This window comes from Littorina saxatilis, linkage group LG1, assembly GCF_037325665.1.
Source record: "Littorina saxatilis isolate snail1 linkage group LG1, US_GU_Lsax_2.0, whole genome shotgun sequence".
Classification (NCBI taxonomy): Eukaryota; Metazoa; Mollusca; class Gastropoda; order Littorinimorpha; family Littorinidae; genus Littorina; species Littorina saxatilis.
In genome coordinates, this window is record NC_090245.1 from 93,211,612 (window position 1) to 93,238,821 (window position 27,210).

At 43.4% G+C, this 27,210-nt stretch overlaps 1 protein-coding gene across 1 annotated transcript in view; it reads left to right on the forward strand.

The window, feature by feature from the left end:
- Nucleotides 1-27,210, forward strand: part of LOC138954002 (mucin-2-like) — a 119,828-nt gene that overhangs the window by 92,055 nt on the left and 563 nt on the right. Inside the window, exons 4-5 of the mRNA XM_070326022.1 lie at nt 25,201-25,346; nt 25,983-27,208. Of these exons, the coding sequence (XP_070182123.1) occupies nt 25,201-25,346; nt 25,983-27,208 (1,372 nt within the window). The remainder of the gene's footprint in view (nt 1-25,200; nt 25,347-25,982; nt 27,209-27,210) is intronic.

A 27,210-nucleotide genomic window follows, 5' to 3' on the forward strand; every position in this document is an offset into this window, starting at 1 on the left:
GTTCAAAACTAGTTTTTTTAGAACAGAGCTGTCTCGAGAACAGGACCGAGCAGGTCACATGCCACACACAGACTCGATCTATTGCCCATACATACCTGTACATGACACATTTACACTGAGAGATACAATATGCCAATGAAACAGCGAGGGCCACATTCCCTGGGTCAACATGCTCAGTACGTCTACCTGGTGCGGATTAGCCTTGTCGAGGTGTACAGAGGAATCCCTCAATTAAGACTTCTACAATTATGATAAACTGACCAGGTCTTAAAAGGAATGGAGTCTTTTAATGCAGGTGCTTCTTCTTCTTCTTCTTCTTCTTCTTCTTCTTCTTCTTCTTCTTCTTCTTCTTCTTCTTCGGCGTTCCTTGATGGAGGTGCATTTTCAAGGGTTATGAACAGAAAATCCGAAAAAGTAAAGTCTTAAAAGGGAGGAGGTCTTACATTGGGGGGTCTTAAAAGGGGGGTTCCACTGTATTGCTTCTGGGGAGAAGTCGTCACTCAGCGGCCTTCATACGTGTGATCTGGGCCAACTTGACAAACACCCTTTTTGCTACATGTATTATATACTGTTCAAAAAAAGAAACGCATAGTTGCTACTTGCCAAATTTGTTTTATTTTTCGAAAAAATTAACAGAAAATCCAATATTTAGATTATTTGTTTGAAATTTGGTATGGACACAGTTGAATGCACACACAGTTCATTTGCATCTTCAAATCAATCAGTCAATCATTACGATTGGGTGCCGAGGCTGTCAAGTCAGTAGGGGGTGTGACTGCCTTGAGCAGCAACAACTGCCCGGCACCTTCTGGGCATGGACTGGATCAGATGCCGGATATCTTGCTGTGGGATGGTGTCCCACTCCTCCTGAAGTGCCTGCAATAGATCGCGGTGATTTGCCGGCGCTTCTTCTCGCCTGCGCACACGTCTGTCCAATTCATCCCAGAGGTGTTCTATCGGGTTCATGTCTGGCGACATGGATGGCCAGGGAAGCACCTGGACATGGTGGTCGGTGAGGAACTGGGTGGTGAGTCGTGCTGTGTGCGGGCGAGCGTTGTCCTGCTGGAATATGGCATCCTGGTCAGCCAGAAGAGGAAGGGCGTGTGGGCGCAGAATTTCCTCCACGTATCGCTGGGCAGTTATGCGCCCTTGGACGTGCACCAGGGTGCTCCTTCCAGCGGTATTGATCGCCCCCCACACCATGACGCCTCCACCACCATGAACGGGTGCCTCATCCACACAGCTGGGCGCGTAACGTTCGTTTACTCTCCGGTAGACCCTCCTCCGACCATCATGTCGCTGGAGCAGGAAGTAGGACTCGTCGCTGAACCACACGTGTCTCCAGTGATTCCGGACGGTCCAGCGAAGGTGCTGGTTGCCCCACTGCACTCGGTTCTGGCGATGGCGGCGGGTGAGGACAGCTCCTCTGTGAGGTCTGCGAGCTCTCAAACCAGCTTCATGCAGGCGGTTCCGCACGGTCTGGTCCGATAATCGGTGTGGCCCGGGGAGAGCCTGGACAGAAGATGAGGCCGACAGGAAACGATTCCGGAGGTGGCGGAGCCGTATGAAGCGGTCGTGAGCAGCAGTTGTCGCCCTTGGTCTTCCCGCTCGTGGCAAGTCAGCAACGGAGCCAGTGGCTTGAAACCTGACCCACAGTCTACTGATGGTGCTCTGGGACACGTGGAAGTGCCTGGCGATTGCACTTTGACTTTGGCCTGCTTGTAAACGACCCAATGCAATTTGGCGGTCTTCTCTGCTCAATCGGGCCATCTTTCGTCGCTGAATTGTCGTCTGATTTCTTTGTGGCGAACAATCCGCTTTTATGGGTTTTGGAAGACATGGTGAGAGCTCAATATTCCCCGAGTTTCACGAGATTACACTGAAGCATGACGAGTGGTCATGCCAAATGAGCAATTTTGACATTGTAGCCACTGATAACGCATGCGTCACGTGCAGAGCTCACTTGTGGCAATGGACGAAAGGTCGACGACCAGATAAACATTTTCTGCAGTTTGGTGGATATCCTTGTAGCCATATAACTAAATTAACCAAATATTACAAGCTATGCGTTTCTTTTTTTGAACAGTATATATAGGCTGAATAAGCAGCTTGAGTTTGTCTTTGCATTATCGTTGTCAGCCTGTCACACCGCCAGTGATGAACTATACTGCTTGTGCTATTTTTTTTTTGGTCGTGAGCTGCGTACGTATGATTCAGCAAAATCAGCGGCAGCTTTTATTTTCGATCATCATCGTAAAAATGCACGCGCTTTGTATTTAAAAAAACACACCCACAAGAATGGGAAGTTCTTTATGGGGGCGAGGACGCCCCCATTCTATACGGATAGTTTCGAGGTTGACCATGGGCAGCGCCATTTTGTTGTGAAATACGTCATCAGTTTGTGTACACAGGAAGTTGTGACATCCGTCACCCTATGGGAGGGGTGACGTCAAAATTGTTCATCTGTAGAAAGTTGTGAAATCCGTCACCCTATGGGAGGGGTGACGTCAAAATTGGTCATCACAGAGTTTGTGTAACACAGGAAGTTGTGAAATACGTCACCCTATGGGAGGGGTGACGTCAAAATTGTTCAACAAAAACATGATATGTCGCATTGTGCAGGGTCAACTGCAACAAACTCAAACCGAGCCATTCATACCTAGCTGTATTTGAGTGACTTATATACCCGACATTTTTATTTCTTATTTTTAGCACAGGTGTAGGAAAAATCATGAACCAAAATGTTATTTATTTTCTAATTTAACATTTTTTTTACAAATATGACCATGGTCTTTTAAACATACAGTGACATTAAACATTGTTATGTTAAAAAAAAGAAAAAAGAAAAAAAGCTTTTGTGCACAAATCAGAAAATACATTGTACATTTTACCTACAGGCCAAACCGTGAGTGTCTGTGGCAAAGCCCGACCCAGGAAATTGCACTGATTTTATATTTAGATCAGAGCGAAATTGTCAAGAACAGGCGCTTGCATTTGGATGTGTCCAATGATAGTAGGTTTGGTTGTGATCAATCAGAATAATGTAGGAATAAAAATGTATGACAGTTTAGTATGATGACATGTAATTCACATATGCTGAAATATGATATTATACATCATGTAATATTATTATGGCTGTTGCCATGACCATAAAACCTAACAAAGGTTTAATGTAATGTAATTCAAAATACCAAAACCGAGCACCTATTAATCTCGTCTTTGCGCGTGAAGATTGAGGCCGTCTGCCAGTAGCGGTTAGGTCATACAGTGGAACCCCTCTCTAGCGACCTTTAAAATGTTGACAAAAATCGGTCCTTGTGGAGGGGGGTCCTTACAGAGGGAGGGGGGCGGAGTCAGGGGGCCACAAAGAAAGTCAGATTTAAAAAAAAGAAAAGAAAACAGAGAAGTTTGAGTTGCTGACGACCGTTCTCTCTGAAAGCAAACTGCTTCGATTTCATGTTTGTCCTTGGTGTCCACCAGTTCTGGTGCATGTACTACCCTGGCCAAGTTTCCTCTCAAGACATCAAAGAGACCGCCCCAGTATACTCTACAGCCTCTGGGCGAACCACCTCTCATAGCTAAAACTGGGTCAATGACCCCTGGGAAGAAGGTCAGTGTCTATAAAATTTTACTCCTAGGCCTGCGGCCAGGGGGGGGGGAGTATACCGGTACCATTTGAGAATCAGACCAAATGAGAATTGAACCATTTGAGAACATCCTTTTTTTTCAATCACTACATCGAAGGCCTGCGGCCCGGGGTTTACATGGGTTGGTTTGTTTGTTTGTTTCAAACCCACACCCATATACACACATTTCCCATTTAAACCATTTGTCGGCCCCCTGTCGATATTTATCGACTAAGTTCCTTGTGGAATGTTTGATAATGATAACAAGAAAACATTTCAATCACAGGTACTTTGACCCAATGACCATGAAAAGTAGACAGACAGACAGACAGACAGACACACAGACAGACAAGCTCTTATGATACAGACAATGATCTAAGTTAAGAAAATGTTCCAAGTCTCTGGCGAGAACGATGGTCAGTCAATCAAATCAAAATCAAATTGAAAAGCATGTGTTATTTGACTTGTGTCCGTGTGGTACTTTTGACAATAGGAAGCTCACATTTCGCATGTTTCTGCAGATATGGTTCGTTGGTTGTCGTTATTTTTCTCTGTTCATGTCCATTGTCAGATACCTGAATTTATCCTGCATACGTGAGAGAGACAACTCACGAGATAACAATATTGTTCAAATCACACGTGTGTATATCATGTAAATGATTTAGTGTCAAACAAGTCTGGCAGGGACCTAGTTTTCGACTGCTTATGATGCCAAAGTCACCGAGACAAACGTCATTATAGAAACACTTCTACGCCTGCTCAGTGTTTCCCCTGAAGGAATTTTTAGAACTAACGTCACGCTACACTTTCTTGACTTGAGTGACGTTTATTTGCTTTGACGTCAACGATTGCACGGGGCTTTGGAAGAGATCGAGGTTCCAAAAGAAGCGCTTTCGCTCGCAGTTCAATATTTAAAAAAGCAACTCGTGTAAATCTGGTACGACACAACAGGCCATATAGTGTTCTCTATATTCCTCCGTAAATCGGTGTGGCTTTGTGTGTAATTGTACTACAACTGCGCGGCAACAGGCATAGAAGTAAAGATGGGATTTTGTTGTTGGTTGTTGTGGGATTTTTGTGGGTTGTTTTTTTGTTGCTGTCCGCCAACCCTTCAGAACAGTACTACTGTATCTATTCGGGCAGAACACTAACTGACAAAAGGATGCACAGGTCAACGAGCATGAAAGTAAACTATGTTAAGTTCCCGCTGTTTGCCCTATAGTCGGAATGTTTACTAGTCGGACGTAACAAAGAGAGGCAGCTTAAACGATGCAAGGGTAGGAGTGTCAAATGTCCTTGTTGACAACGCCGGTGACCAAGAAATTATTGTTGCTCTTCAAAAATATATCACGTGTAAACTGACTGTTAATTTTACGGGTCTCTTACCGGTAATCCTTGCCTTCTGTGACGTCAGTTTGGAAGGGTTTCAGATTGCTTCAATGAGAAAAGAGGAGACGAAAGAAAACAAGTAATTGACAACTCATAAAAAACACCCCTCTCTCTCTTTCCCTGCCTCCACCCCGTCTCTCTTTTTGACATTTAGTCAAGCTTTGACTAAATGTTTTAACATAGAGGGGGAATCGAGACGAGGGTCGTGGTGTATGTGTGTGTGTGTGAGTGTGTGTGTGTGTGTGTGTGTGTGTGTGTGTGTGCGTGTGTGTGTGTGTGTCTGTCTGTGTGTGTGTGTGCGTGTAGAGCGATTCAGACTAAACTACTGGACCGATCTTTATGAAATTTGCCATGAGAGTTCCTAGGAAAGATATCCCTGGACATTTTTTTCGATAAATACCTTTGATGACGTCATATCCGGCTTTTTGTAAAAGTTGAGTCGGCACTGTCACGCCCTCATTTTTCAATCAAATTGACAGAAATTTTAGCAAAGCAATCTTCGACAAAGGCCGGACTTTGGTATTGTATTTCAGCGTGGTGGCTTAGAAACTAATGAATGAGTTTGGTCATTAAAAATCGGAAACTTGTAATTAAATTTTTTTTTATTAAACCATCCAAAAACAATGTCATCTTATTCTTCGTCATTTTTCTGATTCCAAAAACATATACATATGTTCTATTTGGATTACAAAGAAGCTCTGAAAATTAAAAATATGAAAATTATGATTAAATTAATTTTCCGAAATCGATTTAAAAACAATTTCATCTTATTCCTTGTCGGTCCCTGATTCCAAAAACATATAGATATGATATGTTTGGATTAAAAACAAACTCAGTACGCTAAAAAGAATAGAGAGTTACAGAAAAGCGTGTTATCCTGCTCAGCGCGACCACTACCGCTCTATTCTGGCTTGTCGATTTCACTGCCTTTGCCACGAGCGGTGGACTGACGAAACTACGAGTTTGCGGTCTTGGTGAAAAAAATGCAGTGCGTTCAGTTTGATTCTGTGAGTTCGACAGCTTGACCAAAATTAATGTTGTTATTTCACCTTACGCGACTTGTTTATGTATATGACTAAGTGCCAAAAGGTGCTCACAGAACAGAAGACGACTTTGTTTTACAATAAAAATGTTTCTAAAAACGTGTGTCTGCTGAAAATTGGTGTGTGTGTGGATGAATGTGCGAAGAGATAGTGGACATAATTTCGTGTGTCTGACTTGAACGGTTTTGAAGTTATCTTTGTTTAAAGTCAAAAATAACGCCAAAACCGGCCATCTGAAAAAGGACATCGTGATACCTCGTGTTTTGAATATGCCACAGAAAAATAACAAGAAGCACAAATGAATTGCATTTAGTTTGATTGAATGCCTGAAACATCGCTTTACAGACGAGACCAAACGTCAAATCTAAATCTCGAGAGAATTTTTTTTTTTCGATAACCGAATTTTAAGGTGTCGCACGCAAGATGTGTCGTCATCACGGCATACATTTTTCAATCGCAGATATTTACTAAATTTCTTTTTCAAAAACTCTGGAATTGATGTCGACACGTCAAGCGATAACGGTGTATCAAACTGCTGTCTTTCAAGTAATCCAGCAAAGACTGCAGAACTTTTGAACAGCATTTTTGAAAACGATTTGAAAATGTCGTCATATCTTGCGTGCGACAAAATGTTCGGTAATTAACGGTTATTTTCTTTTAAAAACAAAATGTACATGTACAAAGATCTACTTCATCTACGGAACCACGTGACACATTCTGTGTTCAAAATTTGTGAAGAAATCACGAACCACGAATGCGCTATCAAGTGTTGAAATTATGTCGTCAACATCTTTTCAGATCTTGCGTGCGACACCATCTTGCGTTCAACATAAAATGTCACTACCTTATCGAGTTTAATGGGTAAAACTAACTATTTGTTGTCTTAGTTTAATCTTCTTAATTAAAAGCGTAATAAAACCGAACTTCCAAGATGAATTTTAATTGAGATTAGCGAAAGAGCGGGCACGCAAGTCGACCTTTAAAGTAAAAGAATGATAACACGAGCGTTTGTCGTGTTGTCTTGCGTGCAACACATTGTCCAAAAAGGAAAATGTATATTTTTCTCAGACGTTTTTTAAGTTGAAACCTTGAAACTTCACACACATTTGGGGTTTAATCGCCCCCATGCATGGTAAAAGTCTTGTTGACCCTTGTCAGATTTCAAGGTCACGGCTGGGTCACATGTGGTTCAGAAAACGGATGAAACATATTTTTTCAGAGATTTTTGAAGCTAGAACCTTCAAACTTCAAACAACGCTTTTGCTTAATGATTGTTCAACATGGAGAATTCAAGGTTGATCCTTGAGAAATGTGAAGGTCATAGCAGGGTCTCGTGTGGGTAAAAAAAAAAGGAAATTGTATTGAACTTCAATTTATATAAAACCAAAGTCTGGTTGATCTGTTTTAAGATTTAAGGTCAAATCTGTTATTTAAGGTCAAATCAAATAGAAATTTGTTGATGCTTAAATCTTTGAAACTTCCAACAGGTTTGAGGTTTGACAACTTCTGGACTTTGAAATCTGGTATGGTTGATCCTGGTAATATTAATTGGTCAAAACATCAAGATCAACAATTATAAAATAAGCACTTTCACCAATGTCAAGTGAGCAATAGCAGCAAACGTGAGTCTTATAAAGATTATCACTTTTTGTGTGACCTCAACTTGACCCCTCTGAATGCTCTCAATCATGGAAATTGACCACACGTACTTTGATTATAACCAAACAACATCAAAACTTTGGAATGTGTGAAGTTTCAAAGGTGTTGCTTAAAAGGCGTTCGTGAAAATGACAATTGTATGTGTCTGACTTCAATGCGACCCCGCTGCGACCTTGACGTTTGATTTTATCAACCAGACTTTCATCATGTGTGAATGACTTCAAACACTATAAAACTAGTTGAAGAAATTGACAATTTTTCAAAGTTTAAGCCAGATGGCACTGCTGTGACCTTGAAATTTGACAAACATTAACCAGGCTGTCACCTTTTTTAGAAAATATCCTTAAAGGATCTTTAACCTTACTGTGACCTTGGAATTTGATGAGGTTTAATTTAACTTGCGTAGTGTGCCAAGTTTCAAGGCCCTAGCTTCAAAAACCTCATTGAAAAATGTATATGTTTGACCTCAACGCGACCCTGCTGTGACCTTGACTTTTTCAACCAGACTTTAATCGTGTGTGAACATTATACACTAGAACTGTGTGTATTTTCAAAGCTCGTGCTATAAACGCGCTGAATAAATTGAAAATATTCCACATTTGGACCAGATGTGACCCCGCTGTGACCTTGAACTTTGACAAAGATTAACCAGCAGGTCACTTTTAATGAGGTTTTATAAAAATGCTGAAAGTATGTGAAGTATGTAAAGTCTAACTGATCTAGTATTAAAACATGTAAGACGTGACAACGACAATTTTCCAGTTTGCAAAGGAAATTTAACCTCGCTGTGACCTTGAAATTCAATGTTGTTTAATGTGATGTGCACCATACCTGGAGGTCATTATACTTTGGTTGTGTGCCAAGTTTCAAAGCCCTAGCTTTAAAAACGTGCGAGATAACCTTAATGCTATGACTCAGTGCCGTTTTGAATGATATAACGAACAAAATTATCGTTATTTGTAAAATCATTTGGGTAAATTTATCTTTTCTTTTCGTAATTGGGTTCCAGCATCTGTTGTCTTAACAAAAATCACAATATCAGTCGTGTTTGTCAAATTTTATTTTTTAGCCCCTTTGTCCGCTTTTCGTGCGCACCTTTTGGCACTTAGTCATATGTCTGTGTGTCTGCCTGTCTCTCCCGCCTCTCTCTCTCTCTCTCTCTCTCTCTCTGCCTCTCTGCCTCTCTCTCTTTCTCTCTCTGCCTCTCTCTCTCTCTCTTTCTCTCTCTCTCCCTTCTCTCTCTCTCCCACTTTCTCGCTCTCTGGCTCTCTCTCTCTCTCTTTGTCTCTCTCTCCCCTCTATCTCTCTCTCTCTCCCCCTCGATCTCTCTGTCTCTCTGTCCCCCTCCCCTCTCTCTCTCTCGCTCTCTCTCTCTCTCTCTCTATCTCTCTCTCTCTCTCTCTCTCTCTCTCTCTCTCTCTCTCAAAATTTGCTTCAAACTCGCCAAAATGACCATTGTTGGATTTCCTACACATGTGGAAGGCATCCTAGCCACCCTGCTGTCAGACCACCACGTTAAATCTTGGAAAGTTGCTGGTGAGGGACAGGATACAGTTTTTGTACTTCGACTGAGCGCCACTGAACACGACAAAGCAGCCGCCATTACAACGGCTTCCACTGGACAGTGGAGGAAAAAATCAGCAGCGCAAATCCGCCGAGATAGACAAAGAGCAGAGCAAAGGAGATCACAGGTGGGCGTTAATTCTTGTCATGGCCATCCTGGCTTTCAAAATGAATTACCAAAAGACATTACTCTTGATCCTGATACACAAAATCAAAACGATGCAGTGTCAAAGGTTGTGACAAATGACAGCGCAAAACAACCACACGCCAGCACAGAGAGCGCACGTGAAACACGCAGTCTGACTGCTCCCACACAGCACGTTTCTGCCCACTGTGACACTGCAAGGTCAGCCACGTGCGAGATTGTCACCTCAGAGGTGTGTTGTGCTGTGACGTCACCGGTAGCAGACGATGAAACCACTGCAGCGGAACCGGCAGTAACAGACCGAGAATTTGAACCAGACGATATATATACGATCTAGCCTCAAACTGTTCAAAAAATGTTCAACTGAAAGCAAGACTGTCAAACAGAAACAGAAACCGCACTCTCAAAAAGTAGTATGTGAAAGGAAAGGAGGAAAGAAACAGCTGATTGCAAGGGGAGACGACTACGTGTTGTCATATGACTGATTGCAAGGGGAGACGACTACGTGTTGTCATATGACTGATTGCAAGGGGAGACGACTACGTGTTGTCATATGACTGCGAAACAGCCGAGACAACGTCGTACCGACAAGAGGAAGACATGCCCCCAAGTATCCGGCGGCTGCCCCAAGTCGACCGCAACGACTTTCGAGAAGAAATTGACCATCTCACTGCTGATCTGCAGGTCATTTCTCACACAGGGGACTGTGTTCCGCCTTATTTTAGCTGGGCTCGTTGTTACTCCGTTTTCAGCTGGGCTTGGTGTCACGCAAACGTTAAGTGTCTGCACTAAAGTACAAACTATGTCATCTAAAAAAAATCATTTCCAGAAACGGATGTTTTTAGCACTAACCTAAGTAATTTGTCTCTATTGGTTTTTTTTAATTTTTTATCTGACTAGGTTTATTATGTGACCCGCATCGGCTTGAAATACGTGCGGGTTGTCGCTTTTTGGGCACAAAAGCTGATCAAAATGAAGAAATGATAAACAACGGTATAATTTTATGGCTTTTTCTGTATCATAAGTTTGTTCTATAGTTTCTTGCTGTTATGCTGATGCATTTTCCCGAACCTGCTTCAATGCGTTGAGGCACGAGAAGTAAAACCAAAACCCATGTCAGTCGAGTTTTGTTCCGCGCTGGACACCCAGAACAAAAACAAGCAGACAAAAATGCAGGGGGCCCAGCGCGGAACAAAACGTACACCACTTGCTTGTTTTGATTGCTTCTTATGACATAATGAGGACGTATTGAAGCACGTAATTGATACAGATGATCATAGCTTTACCCAAAATAGTAATAATAGAGGAATATTTTTTGTTCAAATCCATGTTTGAGAGAAATTCACGTTGAACCTTCATTTTTCACACACAAAAAACTGCATGCACGCCTTACATTCGGCCACTGTCAATAAAACAGGTAAGCAAAAGACGTTTTTAGCTGTCTACAAAGAAAACAATTATTCCCCTTTCTACTGATATCCATCAATTTTAGCTTAGATCAGTGTGAAAGTCATAGTTTGTGTTTTCATGAAGACACTTACGTTTGCGTGACACCGGGCCCAGCTGAAAACGGAGTAATAACGAGCCCAGCTGAAATAAGGCGGAACACAGTCCCCGGTGTGTTTCTACACTGGTACAATGCTACCTGTGTGCCATGCCAGACTAACTCTTTTCGCTGAGGGAGAGGCACAAACAGCGAGCATTCCCACAGATTTGCACTGCACCAACTATAGTGCAGAAGTACAGGCCTTGAAGACAGCAGCCACAATAGTTGACGGATCAGACCATGAATGTCCCCAGGTCGTCTTTCTGACAGACGCAATGTCCGCACTCCAAGCTCTGTCTGCCAACAAAGAAACTGAGCTCAACAACGCCCTCCAACAGGTTGCTCAGAACCAAAGGGTCGTGCTTCAGTGGGTGCCAGCTCATTGTGACATAGCAGGAAACGAGGCTGCAGACAAACTTGCCAAGGAAGGTGCCTCAAAGGAACAGTTCACGTCCCAGCTGCAGTACAAGGAAAAAAGACAATCATCAAAAACAAGAGGAAAACCAGAGCGGAGAAAGATGACTACCACCTGCTCCAACGTGAAGAACAAGTCGTCCTACTCAGACTCCGCACTGGGCATAACAGACTAAACCATCATATGGCCACAAAGCTGAAGCTAGTTAAGTTCCCCCCTATGTCCGTGTGGCAAGAATCAGCCAGCAGAGCACATCCTGCAGGCTTGTCCATACCACAGTGCTCTGAGGGACACCACCTGGCCAGAGGAGACAGCGCTACAAAAGAAGCTGTACGGCCCCAAAGAGGACTTGGAGAGGACAGCACGTTTCGCCCTGCAGTCCGGACTGACGATCTAACAGCGAACGACAAGAAGAGGAAGACAAGAACTACGTGCAGTAGACACACACATTTCATTATTTTGTGTTTTTAACAAACCGCGATCGGTATTGATAATAGTGTGTTGAAAACGGAACAGTTATTTCCTGACTTGGAATACAAGTTGGATGTCTCCGAACGATGCATTGTGTTTGTAACGGACTGTAACCAATGTGAACACTGATGATCGCCGATCGTTCGATTTCCCAAACCCCACGTACCCTCTCGCAATGGACCCTGTGTTTACGCGAATAAACATTCTGACTTCTGACTTTTCTCTCTCTCTCTCTCTCTCTCTCTCTCTCTCTCTCTCTCTCTCTCTCTCTCTCTCTCTCTCTCTCTCTCTCTCTCTCTCTCTCTCTCTCTCTGGGAGGTATTTATTGTACCTGTACGGACAGCGCAAGATGGGGTATTTTTTCCAGCGAAACAACACGACTGTGATTTATTTTCCGCTGGGCTGTCTCTTTTGCCGTTGATTTAATGGTGCGTGGCCGTGTTAAGAACCCAGCGATGCAAAGATACAGTGCTGCTCTTGTGTTCTGCCAAGGGAGGAAATTAAGAAGGCTGGGGTCGATTAACTTCCCTTTGTCTCCGCTGGAGCGTTTTTTTGCAACGGCAAGGGACGGCAACCCATACATGTGTTTTGAATGTTGACGGCAAAGGCACTTTACATTGTACGATTTTATTGTTCTGCTCGCAGTCAGCTTTCTGGGGTGATGTACGTCAGAAACTGACGAATGTTCTATGGAGGACTCGTCAGGTTGGAATACAATACGTGAGATGGAAAGAGTGCAAACAAAGGAACACTTTATTGTTTTACGCCAAGGAATCTGCACTGATATACGACTGAATACTTCTGATATTCTGTCCACGTGATAATTCTCACCTGTTTTTTAATAGTCTTTATCCAATCGCTCCAAAAAGCCTTGAGAGAAAAGATTAGTGTTTGTTCCGTGTTTGACCATCTGTGCTTGTTAGAGCCAAAAGTGTAAGCCCTACAACCAAAACAGAAACAGCGTCTGCTAAAGATAATCTTGTCCAGTGTTTGCCTTTCTCTATCTGAACATTTTAAACGCTCCACTCCCATCATCGATATAATTTATTTGTCTCGACAAAGGAACGTCGTCGTGGAGAAGAAGGAGACGGATTCTTGACTAGACTTGTATCTCTAGGTGACATAGCCTTCCATCCCTTTTGTTCTATCTTACTATGACGGATGTATATCTTTTAGAGCGAATTAATTGTGTCTCACGCTGTACATAGACAAAGCTTTGATAAACAGGGTAATACACCGTTTGCTCCATATCAGCCAAGATCAGGGGAACACTACACATTGACCTCAGCAGCTGACAACGTCTTCTAATCTTGTCTGAGATCTTTAGATCAAGGTGAGAGTGCACTAGCTGAGGTGACAAAGTAAGAGACTGGACTTGAATCACAATAAAGCCTAAAAAAAAAATAGGTGTGGTTACGGTAACCCGACCTACCCTATTTTTAGGGGCCGACCCTATAACTTTTTATTACATTTGTCCAAAAAAAAAAGAAAAAAAAAAGAAAACGAGTGCAGAAAACGCAATGAAAGCGAAATCGCCCGAGTCGCACACTTATTTCCCTGTCAAGTAGGTTTAATTTGTACACATTAGAAAAAAAAGTTTAAAAAAAAAGTGATTGCCTACCTTCCTACCCTATTTTTTTTGGGCTATGTTACCGTAACCACACCTAATTTTTTTTTGGCCTAACCTAAATCTTGCGTAAGTGTCTTGCCTCAGTAGCCCAGCTTGTACTGCACTTCGGTCTGATGGTCAGTAAAACAGTAATGAGTGAAATATGAGTGACAATATCTTCTGTTATACCGGCACGGTTGGCCCAGTGGCCAGTGGTAAGGCGTCCGCCCCGTGATCGGGAGGTCGTGGGTTCAAACCCCGGCCGGGTCATACCTAAGACTTTAAAATTGGCAATCTAGTGGCTGCTCCGCCTGGCGTCTGGCATTATGGGGTTAGTGCTAGGACTGGTTGGTCCGGTGTCAGAATAATGTGACTGGGTGAGACATGAAGCCTGTGCTGCGACTTCTGTCTTGTGTGTGGCGCACGTTATATGTCAAAGCAGCACCGCCCTGATATGGCCCTTCGTGGTCGGCTGGGCGTTAAGCAAACAAACAAACAAACAAAATATCTTCTGTTTTGTGTCGTTCATCACGCGTGTCAGTCTCATATAATCATTGAACACGACTGAAACCCTTGCGATATCTATTGATGTGTCAATCGACCGCCATCGTGGTCGCAAGTAGCAAACTTCAGTTGTAAGAAACGATCTGCATGATACTCTAGTATGCGCCTTAATAGATTGTAATTATTGTCCATGATATTGCGGTCTCGTATAGTATATTGTTCCATAATCAATTACGACACAGTATTAGTTGCAATACGGAGATTGTGCGGCCGTCCTGATTAATTACGATCATGCTGTTATTATCAATTGCAATACAGAGATCGTGCTGCGCTGTCCTGACCAACATTTCATCCACACTGAAATTCTCTGCATCCGCAAGGGTGCTACTGGAGTGAACCTCTTGCATGCGCCTGTGTTGGGGAGGGCGTCGGGAGGAACTGTGATCAGTCGGCAACACATGGGGGAGGGGTGTATGCACGACAGGCTATCAGTAGCCCGCAAAAACCACTGCTCAGTAGGACCCTGTCTTGGATGTGGTTTAGCTTCTCTGCTGGTAAGAGAACGAGAACAATAGTGGAGTATTGGCCATTCATCGCCGTTTACTTCTTGCGCAGCCCGTAGACATAAGGGTGAGTGCAAACACCTTCTTACTGTGGATTTGGGGAGAGTTTGTCGTGACAGGTGCATGTAGTATTTTTCACATGGTGGCTACGGGTAGTCAAGCTTTTACATAAGCATACAGCTAGTGGCCGGTGTTGTGAAAGCAGATTATTTTTCAGAGCAGCGGGGGGTTCCTCTCTGCCGAGCATTGTAGGTAGATAGACTATGTCTTATCATGCGTATAGTGAATAAGAAAAGTGCGTCGGCCTTGGTATCGTATCAGCGAGGAATTCAAGTGTAGTCAGTGTATAGACAGCTGGGTATGGGGAACTGAGACATTCCTGATTCACAACAGGTCTCTGTCTTTCAGGGATAAAGAAGCTGTCTTGATCTTGCGTTCTGAAAGCGTGATGTGGTCAGTGGAGATCAGTTGATTTTGTCATTGTAATTCCTTGTGCGATTGTTTGGGTGCAAAGAGCCTCAGTCTTGAAATTGCTTGCGTTTTTTTGTAATGTAGCGACTTGCGGTCAAATTGACAGATGCTTACATAAAATTATATATATACAGGCTATATAATATACAGTGATGATATTGTTTTACAGTCATTTTTCTGACGCTTGATTGTTTGCATGTCATGTTACTGTCTACCTTGTCAAGAAACGATGATAAGCCAAACGTAGCACAGACTCACTAAAATGTATTTTGTTATTCATGAAACGCGACTGTGGCCACAAAGAGTGACAACCTACTAAAGCTATTGTTTTTATTAATGTTATTTAAAAATGCATATATAATGTTAGCAGGAGTGACATATCTTTGTAACTATCTAAGAATGTGATGATAGCAATAGTTATACAACAACGGTCATTACTGAAAAATAGAACTCTCCAGATCAATTGTTTATAGCTCCTCACATGGAAAAGAAAGCTACGAAATTCAAACATCCTCCTTAAAATTCTCCGAGGTTTATCCTTGGCGGATGTTAATAAAATTCAGTTTTTCCGCGGAAGATAAAGAATGATGCTGGAAAAAAATGAGACAAAACAAGACTAATGAACAAAACAATTCCACAAGCAGACAGTGTCCCTTTAGGTATGCGCATAGTATTCTTCTGATCCGGCTCATTTACTGTACTGATGTAAGTATATAATTATCAATGTTGTTTGTTTCACAATTTTACACAGTATCACTTGACCCTCATATGTAAACAAGCCGATCCGTGAATGGAATTCCTTAGGGCTTGAGGGTGAAGTGTGGTCAGGATAAGAACATTCTTATCGGGATTAGTATGACTACGAATTCATAATTTGATACACCAGCGCGTTGTTTTTCGGGTATAAATTGTACCTCTCTGTAGATTGTATAACGTCGCGACGTTGACAACGGAGGTGTCCGCCCAAGAAAGCCGAAAACAAGGTTTTGACGGGTCTTAGTTGTCCATGCAAATGATATGCAGATCATTGCGCGGGCAATGTTTTATTGGTTGTCAAACATGGTGGGATGTTCATTGGGGTTTTATGACGGTCGCTGCGGTTGTTGTCGGTTTGACACATTTGTTCGTCGGTGATTATTGTGGCAGCGGTCAGTAATTTTACCAGGTATGTTGTGTGTGTGTGTGTGTGTGTGTGTGTGCTGTGGACGGGGTGTATATATGCATCATTATGTGTGTGGGGGGGGGGGGAAGGGGGGAGGGGGGGGGGGTGGTTGAATGTGGGTGGGGTGTTCATGCGCGCGTGTGTATGTGATGTGGATGCCGGTTTTTGTTGTTGTTGTTGTTAATGGTTTATTTGACTTGTTCTATTTCCTCATATATTTCAGAATGTAAACGCATGTCAGCGGAGCGGTTTTTTTTTTTTTTACCAGAACTACGAAATTACTAGTTGTGGTTGATGATTGTAACCTTGCATTTTGACATATAACAACATAACTAAAACATTAACTTGGCCCGTTGAAGGTGTTAACATCAGAGTTGTGTTAGTTTTGTAAAGGCATGTATTTTGGACATTGCTAATTTTAGGCTGGGAGTGCTATGTCGATGGTTAAGTACCTGAAAACGGAACGCATTTTGTGCTTGTACATTTCAAAACAGTTTGGACTTTGCTTTGTTTGCTGTGTTTGTATTTTTGTTGAAACTTTGCTTTTATCGCCGATTTGTATGTGAGCTGGTTACCCCCCAGGTGTTGGGAGCCACTGTGGCTTCAAGCCCTCATCATGCTGTGGTATTTTTCGTTGGATTTTCGAATTCTCAACTGAATTGTCGGCAAAGAGAGAGAAGAGCCTTCTGTTTGCCGTCCAATGATCGCCGGATCATAGCCCGCCCTTCAAAGAAAAAAACACAGACCCACACACAAATACACACGGAGGTGCAGGCTTGCACTGGCAGGCATCATCCTGACCTCAGGTCAAGATGAGTTCGGCTCATTCTCTCCCTGACAGGATGCCTTGGTTTTCCTTGTCTGGCGAGGAAATCGATTTTTTTTATATTTTTTTTTTTATTTTTACATATTTATATCTTTTCGTAATGTGTTATGAATGTAAGCAGATTCGCGATCGTCGATAATGATTTTTCATGGTGTTGTGTAATTTTTAAATTACAAAGGAATTGATATAAGACAGTTTCAAGCGAGCTATTTTTCCGCGGCTGTATTTACTGTGCAAACAACTCTAAATATGGCATAAGTGTCACGTGATAATCAACCGTTTGGTTTCGGCGCTCGCTGGAGCAGACGATTTTGTTGACAGTGATGCAACCATATATATTGCGGTCTCCTTCCGGCAGCAGTCCCAAAATTTCGACTTGTTTTGACCTTAGAACGATGTCTTTATCATAACTGTGAAGAACAGAACGGAGATCACTGTCGAAGTCGGCCAATCTGCAATCATTTTCGTCTCACGAACACTGCTCACCAACAACATATGGGATAAAACTCTGTATTGTTGTTTTGATAGATTCGCGTAGGACTTTCGCGTCCGGTCAGAGAGACAACTGGCGATAGCCGTGGAGAGATGATTATCAGAATGAGGCAGGCATACACACACAAACGCATCGACACGCACGCTCATTCGCAGACAGGCAGGCAGGCAGGCAGGTTTGCACGCACACACACACACACACACACACACACACACACACACTCTCTCTCTCCCTCCCCACTCCCCACCCCCACCCACCGCTAAGCCAAGAAAAGCCCGTGAGAGAAAGAGAAAAGATTAAAGAGAGAGAGAAGGCGAAAAACAAGAGGCTGGAACAATAGTGACCATTGGGCAGTTGAGCCCGGACACAGCCGTGTAGGAGTCGGGTCAACAACGGACTGGGGTTAAAACAACACCTGAGCAACCTCATTTTGACAGCGCTGGCTTGGCCAGGCGAAAGACAAAAAGGGGTAGGGTGCAAAAAACACAAAAGCGGATTTGGACAGGGGGAGGTTTTAGCCCCGCACCTGCTTGTTTTGCTAATGAGCCTAGAGAGCCTTCAAGGTAAGATAGGTACACATTTTGTACGCATCTTTTTGGCTGTTGTTGTTGTTGTTGTTGTTTTTGTTCAAGAAAAGTATTTTGCTGATACAAGCAGTGGACTGAATTAAAAATTATCCACTGAAACAAGTTTTCAGTATTTGAGCAGAGAGAGGAAGAAGCTTGCGCCCTGTTACAGTAAGTTGTAGGTGCCGCACAATGTTTTTGTTCGGTAACACGATTGTCATTATTAGTGTATGTGTGTGTGTGTGTGGGGGGGTGTGCTCGCGCGCGCGCGCGCGCGTGTGTGTGTGTGTGTGTGTGTGTGTGTGTGTGTGTGTGTGTGCGTGTGTGTGTGTCTCTGGCTGTCTTTGTATCTGTCCATTATGTCTGTCTGTGTGCTTTCCACTAAAACATATAGCCAACAATGAAACGGTTACTTTCCCAGACCGAAAAAAAAACGCACTGGGTTGAAGCAAAGAGTGTATCCCTACGGACTTTCCGTAGGGATACACTCTTTGGTTGAAGTGAGTTAAACTGCGTGTTCCAAATAAGCAAAAGGAGAGACAGGTGTGGCTAAAAGATTAGGCTGTGCCTGCGTCATGCATGACAAATACGGATAATATTCCGCAAGTCATTGTTTTCGTGTACCATAGTAAGCGTCACCTCTCCCTCAGTAACTATCTAGAGAATGCTTCGTGTGCATTTTGATAGTGTCACCTTTCCCTCTAAGCAACTATCTAGAGAATGCTTCATGTGCATTTTGATAGTGTCACCTTTCCCTCTAAGCAACTATCTAGAGAATGCTTCATGTGCATTTTGATAGTGTCACCTTTCCCACTAAGCAACTATCGAGAGAATGCTTTATGTGCATTTTGATAGTAAGTGTCATCTTTCCCTCTAAGCAACTATCTATATAGAGAATGCTTTATGTGCATTTTGAGTGAATATTGTTGACGGAGGGATCGATTACATGCGTGTTAGATCATTTTCAGTGATTATTCCTGTACTTTCGAGTACATAGTCATGTTCTTAAAGGCTATGGTCACGTGTGTGCAAGATCAGTTTCAATATGTATTCTTTAAATAGGAAATAACCAGTTTGTCGTAGAATATGATTACATGTGTTTAACATGATTTTAAGGGATAGTTCTTCAGCATGATACAATTTTCTCGATATGTTGTGATCGCATGTACCCCCGCGGGTTAGGGGGAAGAATTTACCCGATGCTCCCCAGCATGTCGTAAGAGGCGACTAACGGATTCTGTTTCTCCTTTTACCCTTGTTAAGTGTTTCTTGTATAGAAAATAGTCAATGTTTGTAAAGATTTTAGTCAAGCAGTATATGTAAGAAATGTTAAGTCCTTTGTACTGGAAACTTGCATTCTCCCAGTAAGGTAATATATTGTACTACGTTGCAAGCCCCTGGAGCAATTTTTTGATTAGTGCTTTTGTGAACAAGAAACAATTAACAAGTGGCTCTATCTCATCTCCCCTTTCCCCGTCGCGATATAACCTTCGTGGTTGAAAACGACGTTAAACACCAAATAAAGAAAGTAATCGCATGTGTACAAGATAATGTTCTTATCATTCTTCGTCAAAACACTTTTTTCTTGCAGACGTTGATAACGTGTGTCAATTATTTTCTCTGAAAATGCTACAGGCCATATACTTTTTCTCTTTTTCTCGAACACTGCAATCACACGTGTGTAAGACCATTTTCAGGACACTTTTCTTGCGTTCATTTTCCTGGAATTATCAGTGCCACCACTTTGTCGTGACCTAGATTTACTTCAAGAAAGATTCAAAACACAGGGTCTTGAATGTTTGATTTCAGTTTGTTCAAGGTCGGGTGGGCATGACCTTTCGACGAACGCAGAGAATGCATAAATGCGGTCCGTCTAGATATTCTCTCGCTAACTGTGTGATCTGTTGACTTTAATGTCCCAGCTGCCATTGTTAGCCGAATAGTGTCCCCGCGTTCCTTCCCATGCGGTGAAAAGAGTGTGTCACAATGGCGGGGGATTTTTATTTACTACTTACTGAAATACAGTCACGAGGTTACGTACCTCTTCCTTCGAAGATCTGACATAACAGTATATATGTTTTTCACAGGACAGGTTGTGGTAAAAGCACGAATAAGGGGAGGGGGGGGGGAGGTAGAGTTTTCAGCACTCTGGAGATGATTATTCTTTATAATTATGTAGTTGAGTGACCAATGTCTATATTATCGGTTTCACTGTGATTATCGATAAGCTTTTGGTACAATTAAACACATTCCAATGACTTATAAGAAGCCCCCTTCGCCCTGTAGCAATATTGAGACGGTCTTATGACATTTATTGGGTGTTTTAAATGTAAATGCTCAACCATTTAAGCAATTAGGTCACATTCAAACTACGCCTGGTCATTTCAGCCATGACCAACACTGGCGTCCTTTCCCTGCCACGAGTCTTTCGATCAATCATTTCTCGACAAAACGTCAAGCTTTGAATATATGCAATAGCCGTGACCGGAATGTTGGTCGACTCCTCACGCAACGTTCCATTTCCCGACAGTCAAACTGAATTTCTAACTGTTTTGTAGTTGTAAGCTAGTTTTTTTTCTCCCAGTGTCAGTCGTTTTGGGGCCTAGGTTCGGAATGCGCAAAGGGTCAACATAACACACAAACACAAGTTGCTGTAAGGTGGTGTAAAACAGCGAGGAAGAACATGAACATTCATAGCAAGGGAGTTCACTTTGGTTATTGATACCCCAGTGTGTCATTTTGGACAAGGCATTTGACACCTGAAGTAGAGAAGTTGTGGGCTTGTTGGGTGTCGGTTATTTCTCTGAAAGCCGGGTTTTTTGTTGTGATGGAGAACATCTTTATTTTTGGGGGGAAGGTAGAGAAGTTTGTACTGTGTATGAGTGGTGTGTGGTTCTGGTTTGCAGAAGCCAATGTCATCACGAGTAATAATAATAATAATAATAATAATAATAATAATAATAATAATAATAATAATAATAATAATAATAATAATAATTGTAAAGTGTATTTATATTGCGCTTATTCCTTACAAAAAACAAAAATATTTGGCTCTAAGCGCATTACAACATGTGTAGGGACTTGGTACAATCAAGTCTGACAAATACAATAACACAATATACAGTCGGTCTCTTGGGTAAAAATGGGAAAAGCAGCTTCGACATTTAAACACTGCTACTAAAAAATCCTCTAACAATGCATACTGCTTTGCAATATGCATTTATGTATAAATATAGTTAAAGAACATCGAGTTAATAGGAATTAGAAAAGGTTCTTATGATAAAGCTATCTAGCGAACGACGAAGAAGAAAAAAAATAAAACTATCAATGTCAATGTATAACAAGTCATTCAACGTAAATGGCCAAAGAACCACAACAAAGCAATGATGATAAAACATAATACTCAATGGCTAATAACGAGGCAGAACTAAATAGTATCGACACAAGATTAAAACAAAACATATTCCTGGAGACACATTTATACATGTATCAAATAATCAATATACAAAATACAGCCCTCGCACACTCGCACACACACGCCAAGGCACATGTAGTCGCACCATGGCGATCGTAGTTAAGATCGCCATGAGTCGCACTCATACACCGCGACAGCTATCGCGCGCACGTACAAGGGGTAAAAGAAATGACAATAGTGTTTTCACAGGCAAACGAAGACAAAGTCATGTAGCATTTCCTTTGTCTCTGTCTCTCTCTGTCTCTGTCTTTCTGTCTGTCGCTCCGTCTGTCTCTCCTCTGTCTCCCCCCCTCTCTCTCTCTCTCTCTCTCTCTCTCTCTCTCTCTCTCTTTCTGTCTCTGTCTGTCTGTCTGTCTCTCTCTCTCTCTCTCTCTCTCTCTTTCTGTCTCTTTCTTTCTCTCTCTCTCTCACTGCCTGGGTGTGTCTCTCTCTACTGTCTCTCTCTGTCTATGTCTCTGTGGATGTGTCTCTCTCTGTCTCTCTCACTCTGTATTTTACTCTCTGCCCCCCCCCCCCTCTCTCTCTCTCTCTCTCTCTCTCTCTCTCTCTGGATGTGTCTCTCTCTTCTGTCTCTGTCTCTGTCTGTCTCATTCTCTGTCTATGTCTGTGAATGTGTCTCTCTCTGTCTCTCTCACTCTGTGTTTTACTCTCTGTCTCCCCCTCTCTCTCTCTCTCTCTCTCTCTCTATCTCTCTCTGTCTCTATCTCTGTCTCTCTCTCTCTCTCTCTCTCTCTCTCTGTCTCTCTCTCTCTCTCTCTCTCTCTCTCTCTCTTCTCAGCAGTTTCTCATTGCCCTGGCTTTTCCCCTTGACTTTTTGAGTTTCTGTATAAAATAGCCTTCACCTTCATAATGTGCCCCACTTTTTTGGATTCAGTCGTGAAATTTGCACTGCACCCCTTACCGGTGGAACAGTTGGAAATGTTGACACAGTGACAACAAGCTGTGTACAGCAAGAGTGTGTTAAATAGGTGTGAAAGAGGCAGCCATACATTTTGTGTTGAGTTGAATTTACATTTACAATCTTTCATAAAAAAGAATTTAAAAGTAAAAACGAAGGGACTCGTAGGTCACATTCCTAATTTTAACAACATTTTGAATAATATTATTATATAAATAAACAAAAATGAATGACCGAAGTCGTGGCAATGTCATACCTAAATAATGCGATATAAGAGAAGTAGCGTCAAGGCTGTACTTTTCCTTTGTAGAAACGATAAGGCCCCCCCAAAAATAGTCTGTTTACGGTAACATAGTACGGAAACATAGGCAAAAAAAATAGGGTCGGTAGGTCGGGATTTTTTTTCTTTCTTTTTTTTTCTTCCCAAAAAACATATTTTTAAGTTATTTTGCCAAAAAACAAAGTTTTTTTTCTTCCCAAATGCCAAAAAAAAATCTTGGGTCGCGCGAAAAAATAGGGTCGGTCGGGATACCGTAAACAGACTTTTTTTTTTCTCGGCCAAACTAACAATGGGAGAATATTTGGGAATTGTTGATTTCATTTTTATCAGTCAGAAAAGGACAGGTGTAGCTCTTATCATAAGGTATGCCAAGAATTTTTAATTTAACCCTGTGTTTTCGCACATAATCCAAAGCGTTTGACAGATAATTTATTTTATGTTTTGGGGACGTAGAGAGGGCTTTGTAAAGTACAGGTGACAGCCGTGAATCGTTGTTCCTCTTGCGTGTGTATACTATGTGCATAATCCAAGGTGTACGCAGAGAAAGAAAAACAAGAATGTCGCTTCAAACGTCGTCTCGACGCGTTTTAATGTTGCCCGCAAGTTGTAATTCCATATGTCTGTGTTTGTCCGCCAGGATTTTAGTCGAAATATACATGACAGCGGAGAAAAACTGGGTCATTTCCCCGACATCTAAAAAACTTATTCAAGTTTACTTTAGCGGAGCTTCGTGTTTCTCTTTGAATTTCTTTTTTTAAATTGTAAACTATTCCTAAAATGCAGTCAAGGGTTAAAGAGAGATAACGACAGGAGCAAAATGACTGATATAAGCTGTAATTATCGGGGTATTTTTCTAAAAGGAGACAAGAAGGCGAAAATATAATTCCGGCATGCCTATATGTAGCAATTTTTCTGAGCGTTTATTATTTAGTTTTATTTTTGTCAAAGAGAGATCGCATCCACTGAAAAAGGAAGGGACAATTGTTTCTTTGTTAGTTTGTTTGTTTGTTTTGTTTGTTTGTTTGTTTGTCAAATGTGGTCTTTGTTTTGGCAAAGGAGAGGGGGTAGCGTGGGGGACGGGGGCGGTGAACAGCTATCCAGCCCATATTTGAAAAAGCTGCATTATGGCAATCGCAGGTTACACAAGTTGTGCAGCCATGTGAAGCTTAGTCACGTAGACCCACACAGGATGTGTTTAGATCATCATAATTTGACACCTGTTGTTCGGTGCTCCACTGTTTGGGGTGTCCAACAGTGTCACTTTGACTCGGGTATATTAGGGGAAAGGTATTTAAACGGGTAGATGTGTGTAACAAACCGTTACGCTTGGTAGCCTAATTCAGCGGTAGATTTTCGCTAATCAGGCGGCGCACTCTCGGTAAACAGGCGGCGCACACTCGATTACCGAATAATCTTATTCCTAATTGGTCGTATTTGAGATGCGCAAGCAAGCACCTATACGTTTTATTATATACAGGGTTCGCTTTACTTACGATAGTTAACTTATGACCAGAATAGAGTTTTCCTGAATGCAAACAGAGAGGAGTTGAACAGATTCAAACGCCATGTAACCAAGAGAGGACACAGTACTTGAGGCTGTATTAAATTATTTCGAAAACACTTCGCAACAAGATGTCAAGAAATGCGTTCACTGCTCTCCTGTTCTGCTTTCACTCAAGTGGCTCGAGTGTTTACTTTGTAAGCGAAGCTGAAGCAGAAGAGTGTATATATATATGGTATTGGCGACATCTCTCTCTCTCTTTCTCTCGCTCCCTCTCCCTCCCCCTTTCTCTCTCCCCCCTCCCTCTCTCTCTCTATCTCCCTCACCCTCCCCTCTCTCTCTCCCTCCTCCCTCTCTCTCCTAGGCCCTCCCCTCGCCTCTCTCTCCCTCCCCCCCTCTCTCTCCCTCCCCCTCTCTCTCTCTCCCTCCCCCTCTCTCTCTCCCTCACCCCTCTCTCTCCCTCCCCTCTCTCTCTCCCTCCCCTCCCCCTCTCTCTCTCCCCTCCCCCTCTCACTCTCTCCCCCTCCCTCCTCTCTCTCTCTCTCCCTGTCTCTCTCTCTCTCTCTCTCTCTCTCTCTCTCTCTCTCTCTCTCTCTCTCTCCCCCTCTCTCTATCTCAACACACACACACTTCCGAACAGGCATTCAACTCCACACTCATTGTTGATGTTCTTTGCTTCCTCTGTGTAATTTCAGAGTGGGTGACTACCTGCTGTCGGTCAATACCCCCTCTCTCTCTCCCTCCCCCTCTCTCTCTCTCCCTCCCCCTCTCTCTCTCTCTCCCTCACCCCTCTCTCTCCCTCCCCTCTCTCTCTCCCTCCCCTCCCCCTCTCTCTCTCCCCTCCCCTCTCTCACTCTCTCCCCCTCCCTCCTCTCTCTCTCTCTCTCCCTCTCTCCCTCTCTCTCCCTCTCTCTATCTCAACACACACACTTCCGAACAGGCATTCAACTCCACACTCATTGTTGATGTTCTTTGCTTCCTCTGTGTAATTTCAGAGTGGGTGACTACCTGCTGTCGGTCAATACCACCGAGCTGACCGGTCAGACGGACGGTCGCGTCCAGCAGGTGTTGAGACTACTGCCCAGGGGACTGGTCAAGCTTGTTGTGTCCACTCAGCCTCCCTCCACCTCAGCTACACAGGGTAAGCTTGCATGGCTCCTGATAGTGTGTATTCAATGTTAATGTATATGTTGTGGCTTTTCATTTTTTCAGTGAACTTATCATTACACTGATCTAAGCTCATTTAGACAGATGTATAATCTATCGTTGACGTAAACATTCTTAAACACCTTTGTTTATTCATTTTTAATGTATATCTTGTTGCTTTTCACTTTTTCAGTGAACTTTACATAACACTGACCTTAGCTTTTTTTTGTAGACAGATAGAATCACTCGTTGACGTAAACATTCTTAAGCACCTTTGTGCTAAAAAATAACAACCAATGAGATATATACATTTGTGTATGGTATTCACCCTCAGCCGGAATGCACCCTCATGTCTCACCATATCAGTAGCCCTAAAAGTGTTATGAGATTGAAGAGAAATCTCTCAGTCAATTGGAAGGAGGTCCAGTATGTTCAGAAAATTACTTATCATACGTTGGCTTGGAGGTTCTTGGCTGTGTTTTACTTTAACTAGTGATGAGTCTTTAGTGTCTTTAGAGTCAAATCGAAAAAGTGTAAGATTTACAATGACTTTGGCATGACATCAGTTATGACTTAAACAAGACATCAGTTAACGCCAGCAGACTGTAACAACAAATTTCTGTTTGTGCAGGGGCTGATTCAGCAGGGCTGAGCTCCCCGCGGGCCGTGGGAACCTACTCTCAATATGGAGTGAGGCTGGCCCCCCAACCCTTCTCCCCCACCTCCCCGGATGGGCCGGCACCCTCCCTGACCGCGACACTTCCTGGTAAAGACCCTACCCCTACCACCACCTCCTCTTCTACACCCGTCACTCAGCCTCTTACCGTCTCCATTGGCAACGAGGAAGAGGAGGAGGAAGAAGAGGAAGACGAGATGTCGACCCGACGGTTGTCTAAAGCCCTCAGCCCTCGCTCGGGCGCCCAACAGAACTACCACCCTGAGCCCACCTCCCCGACCTCCCCGACTTCTCCGCCTCGCCCTACCCCGCGGCAGAGGGGCAACGTTCCAACGTCCTTGTCTACGCCACGGAACGACTCCAGCGCTGATGAGTCCCAGGATGCCGGCGAGTTCTCCCCCAGGAAAGCCGAGCACAAGATGACTGCCAGCGAAGCAGTGGCGGCAGCCTCCAGAAGGCCCTCTGGACGAAACGGGGACCTGCCTCAGCCTCAGCCCTTGTCACCGAAGAGCGCTGCCCCGCAGAGAGAGGAAGGGAGCTCTTCTTCCACGTCCAGCTCGCCGCGCGTGTCGTCCAACGTGGATCCTTTCCTCGCTTCGGCCAGGAGCCCCTCAGGTGCCATGAGTCCGCGTGATGAAGAGCTGCCCGTCTTCGTGGAGGCTGCAAAGAAGGTTTCGCCTGTCCCTACACCCAGACCCAAGCCAAGACTTTCATCAGATGGAAAACAGGACGAGCAGGATGGAAGCTTGTCTCCAAGGCATAACGGCCATGAGTCACCCAAACCTGCGACCCGTGTCAAAGAGGAGTTGGCTGAAAAACAGCCTGAGGTTGTTCCTGTGATCGTCCACGCTCACGCTGTCACCGTTATAAACGCTGCGCCTCCCCCAGCCGTCGCATCCAAACCCAAGATTCCTCCCCCGGTAGCCCCCAAGCCCAAACGCACATCTTCCATGGGTTCTGATAAGTCAGGTTCTTCGGCTCAGTCTGATGAGACACCAAAAGATCTACCATCTCCGACCCTCGTGGCTTCAAAGCTCAGGGACTTTGCTGACGCAAACGCGCCCACCGCCAAAGAACAGGCTCAGAATCGAAAAGTGGTGTCTTCGGCAGCGCGGATGTTTGAGCAGAAAGCAGCAGAGAGCAAGCCTGTCTCTCCTCTCACCAAGCCCACCAAGTCGTCCGT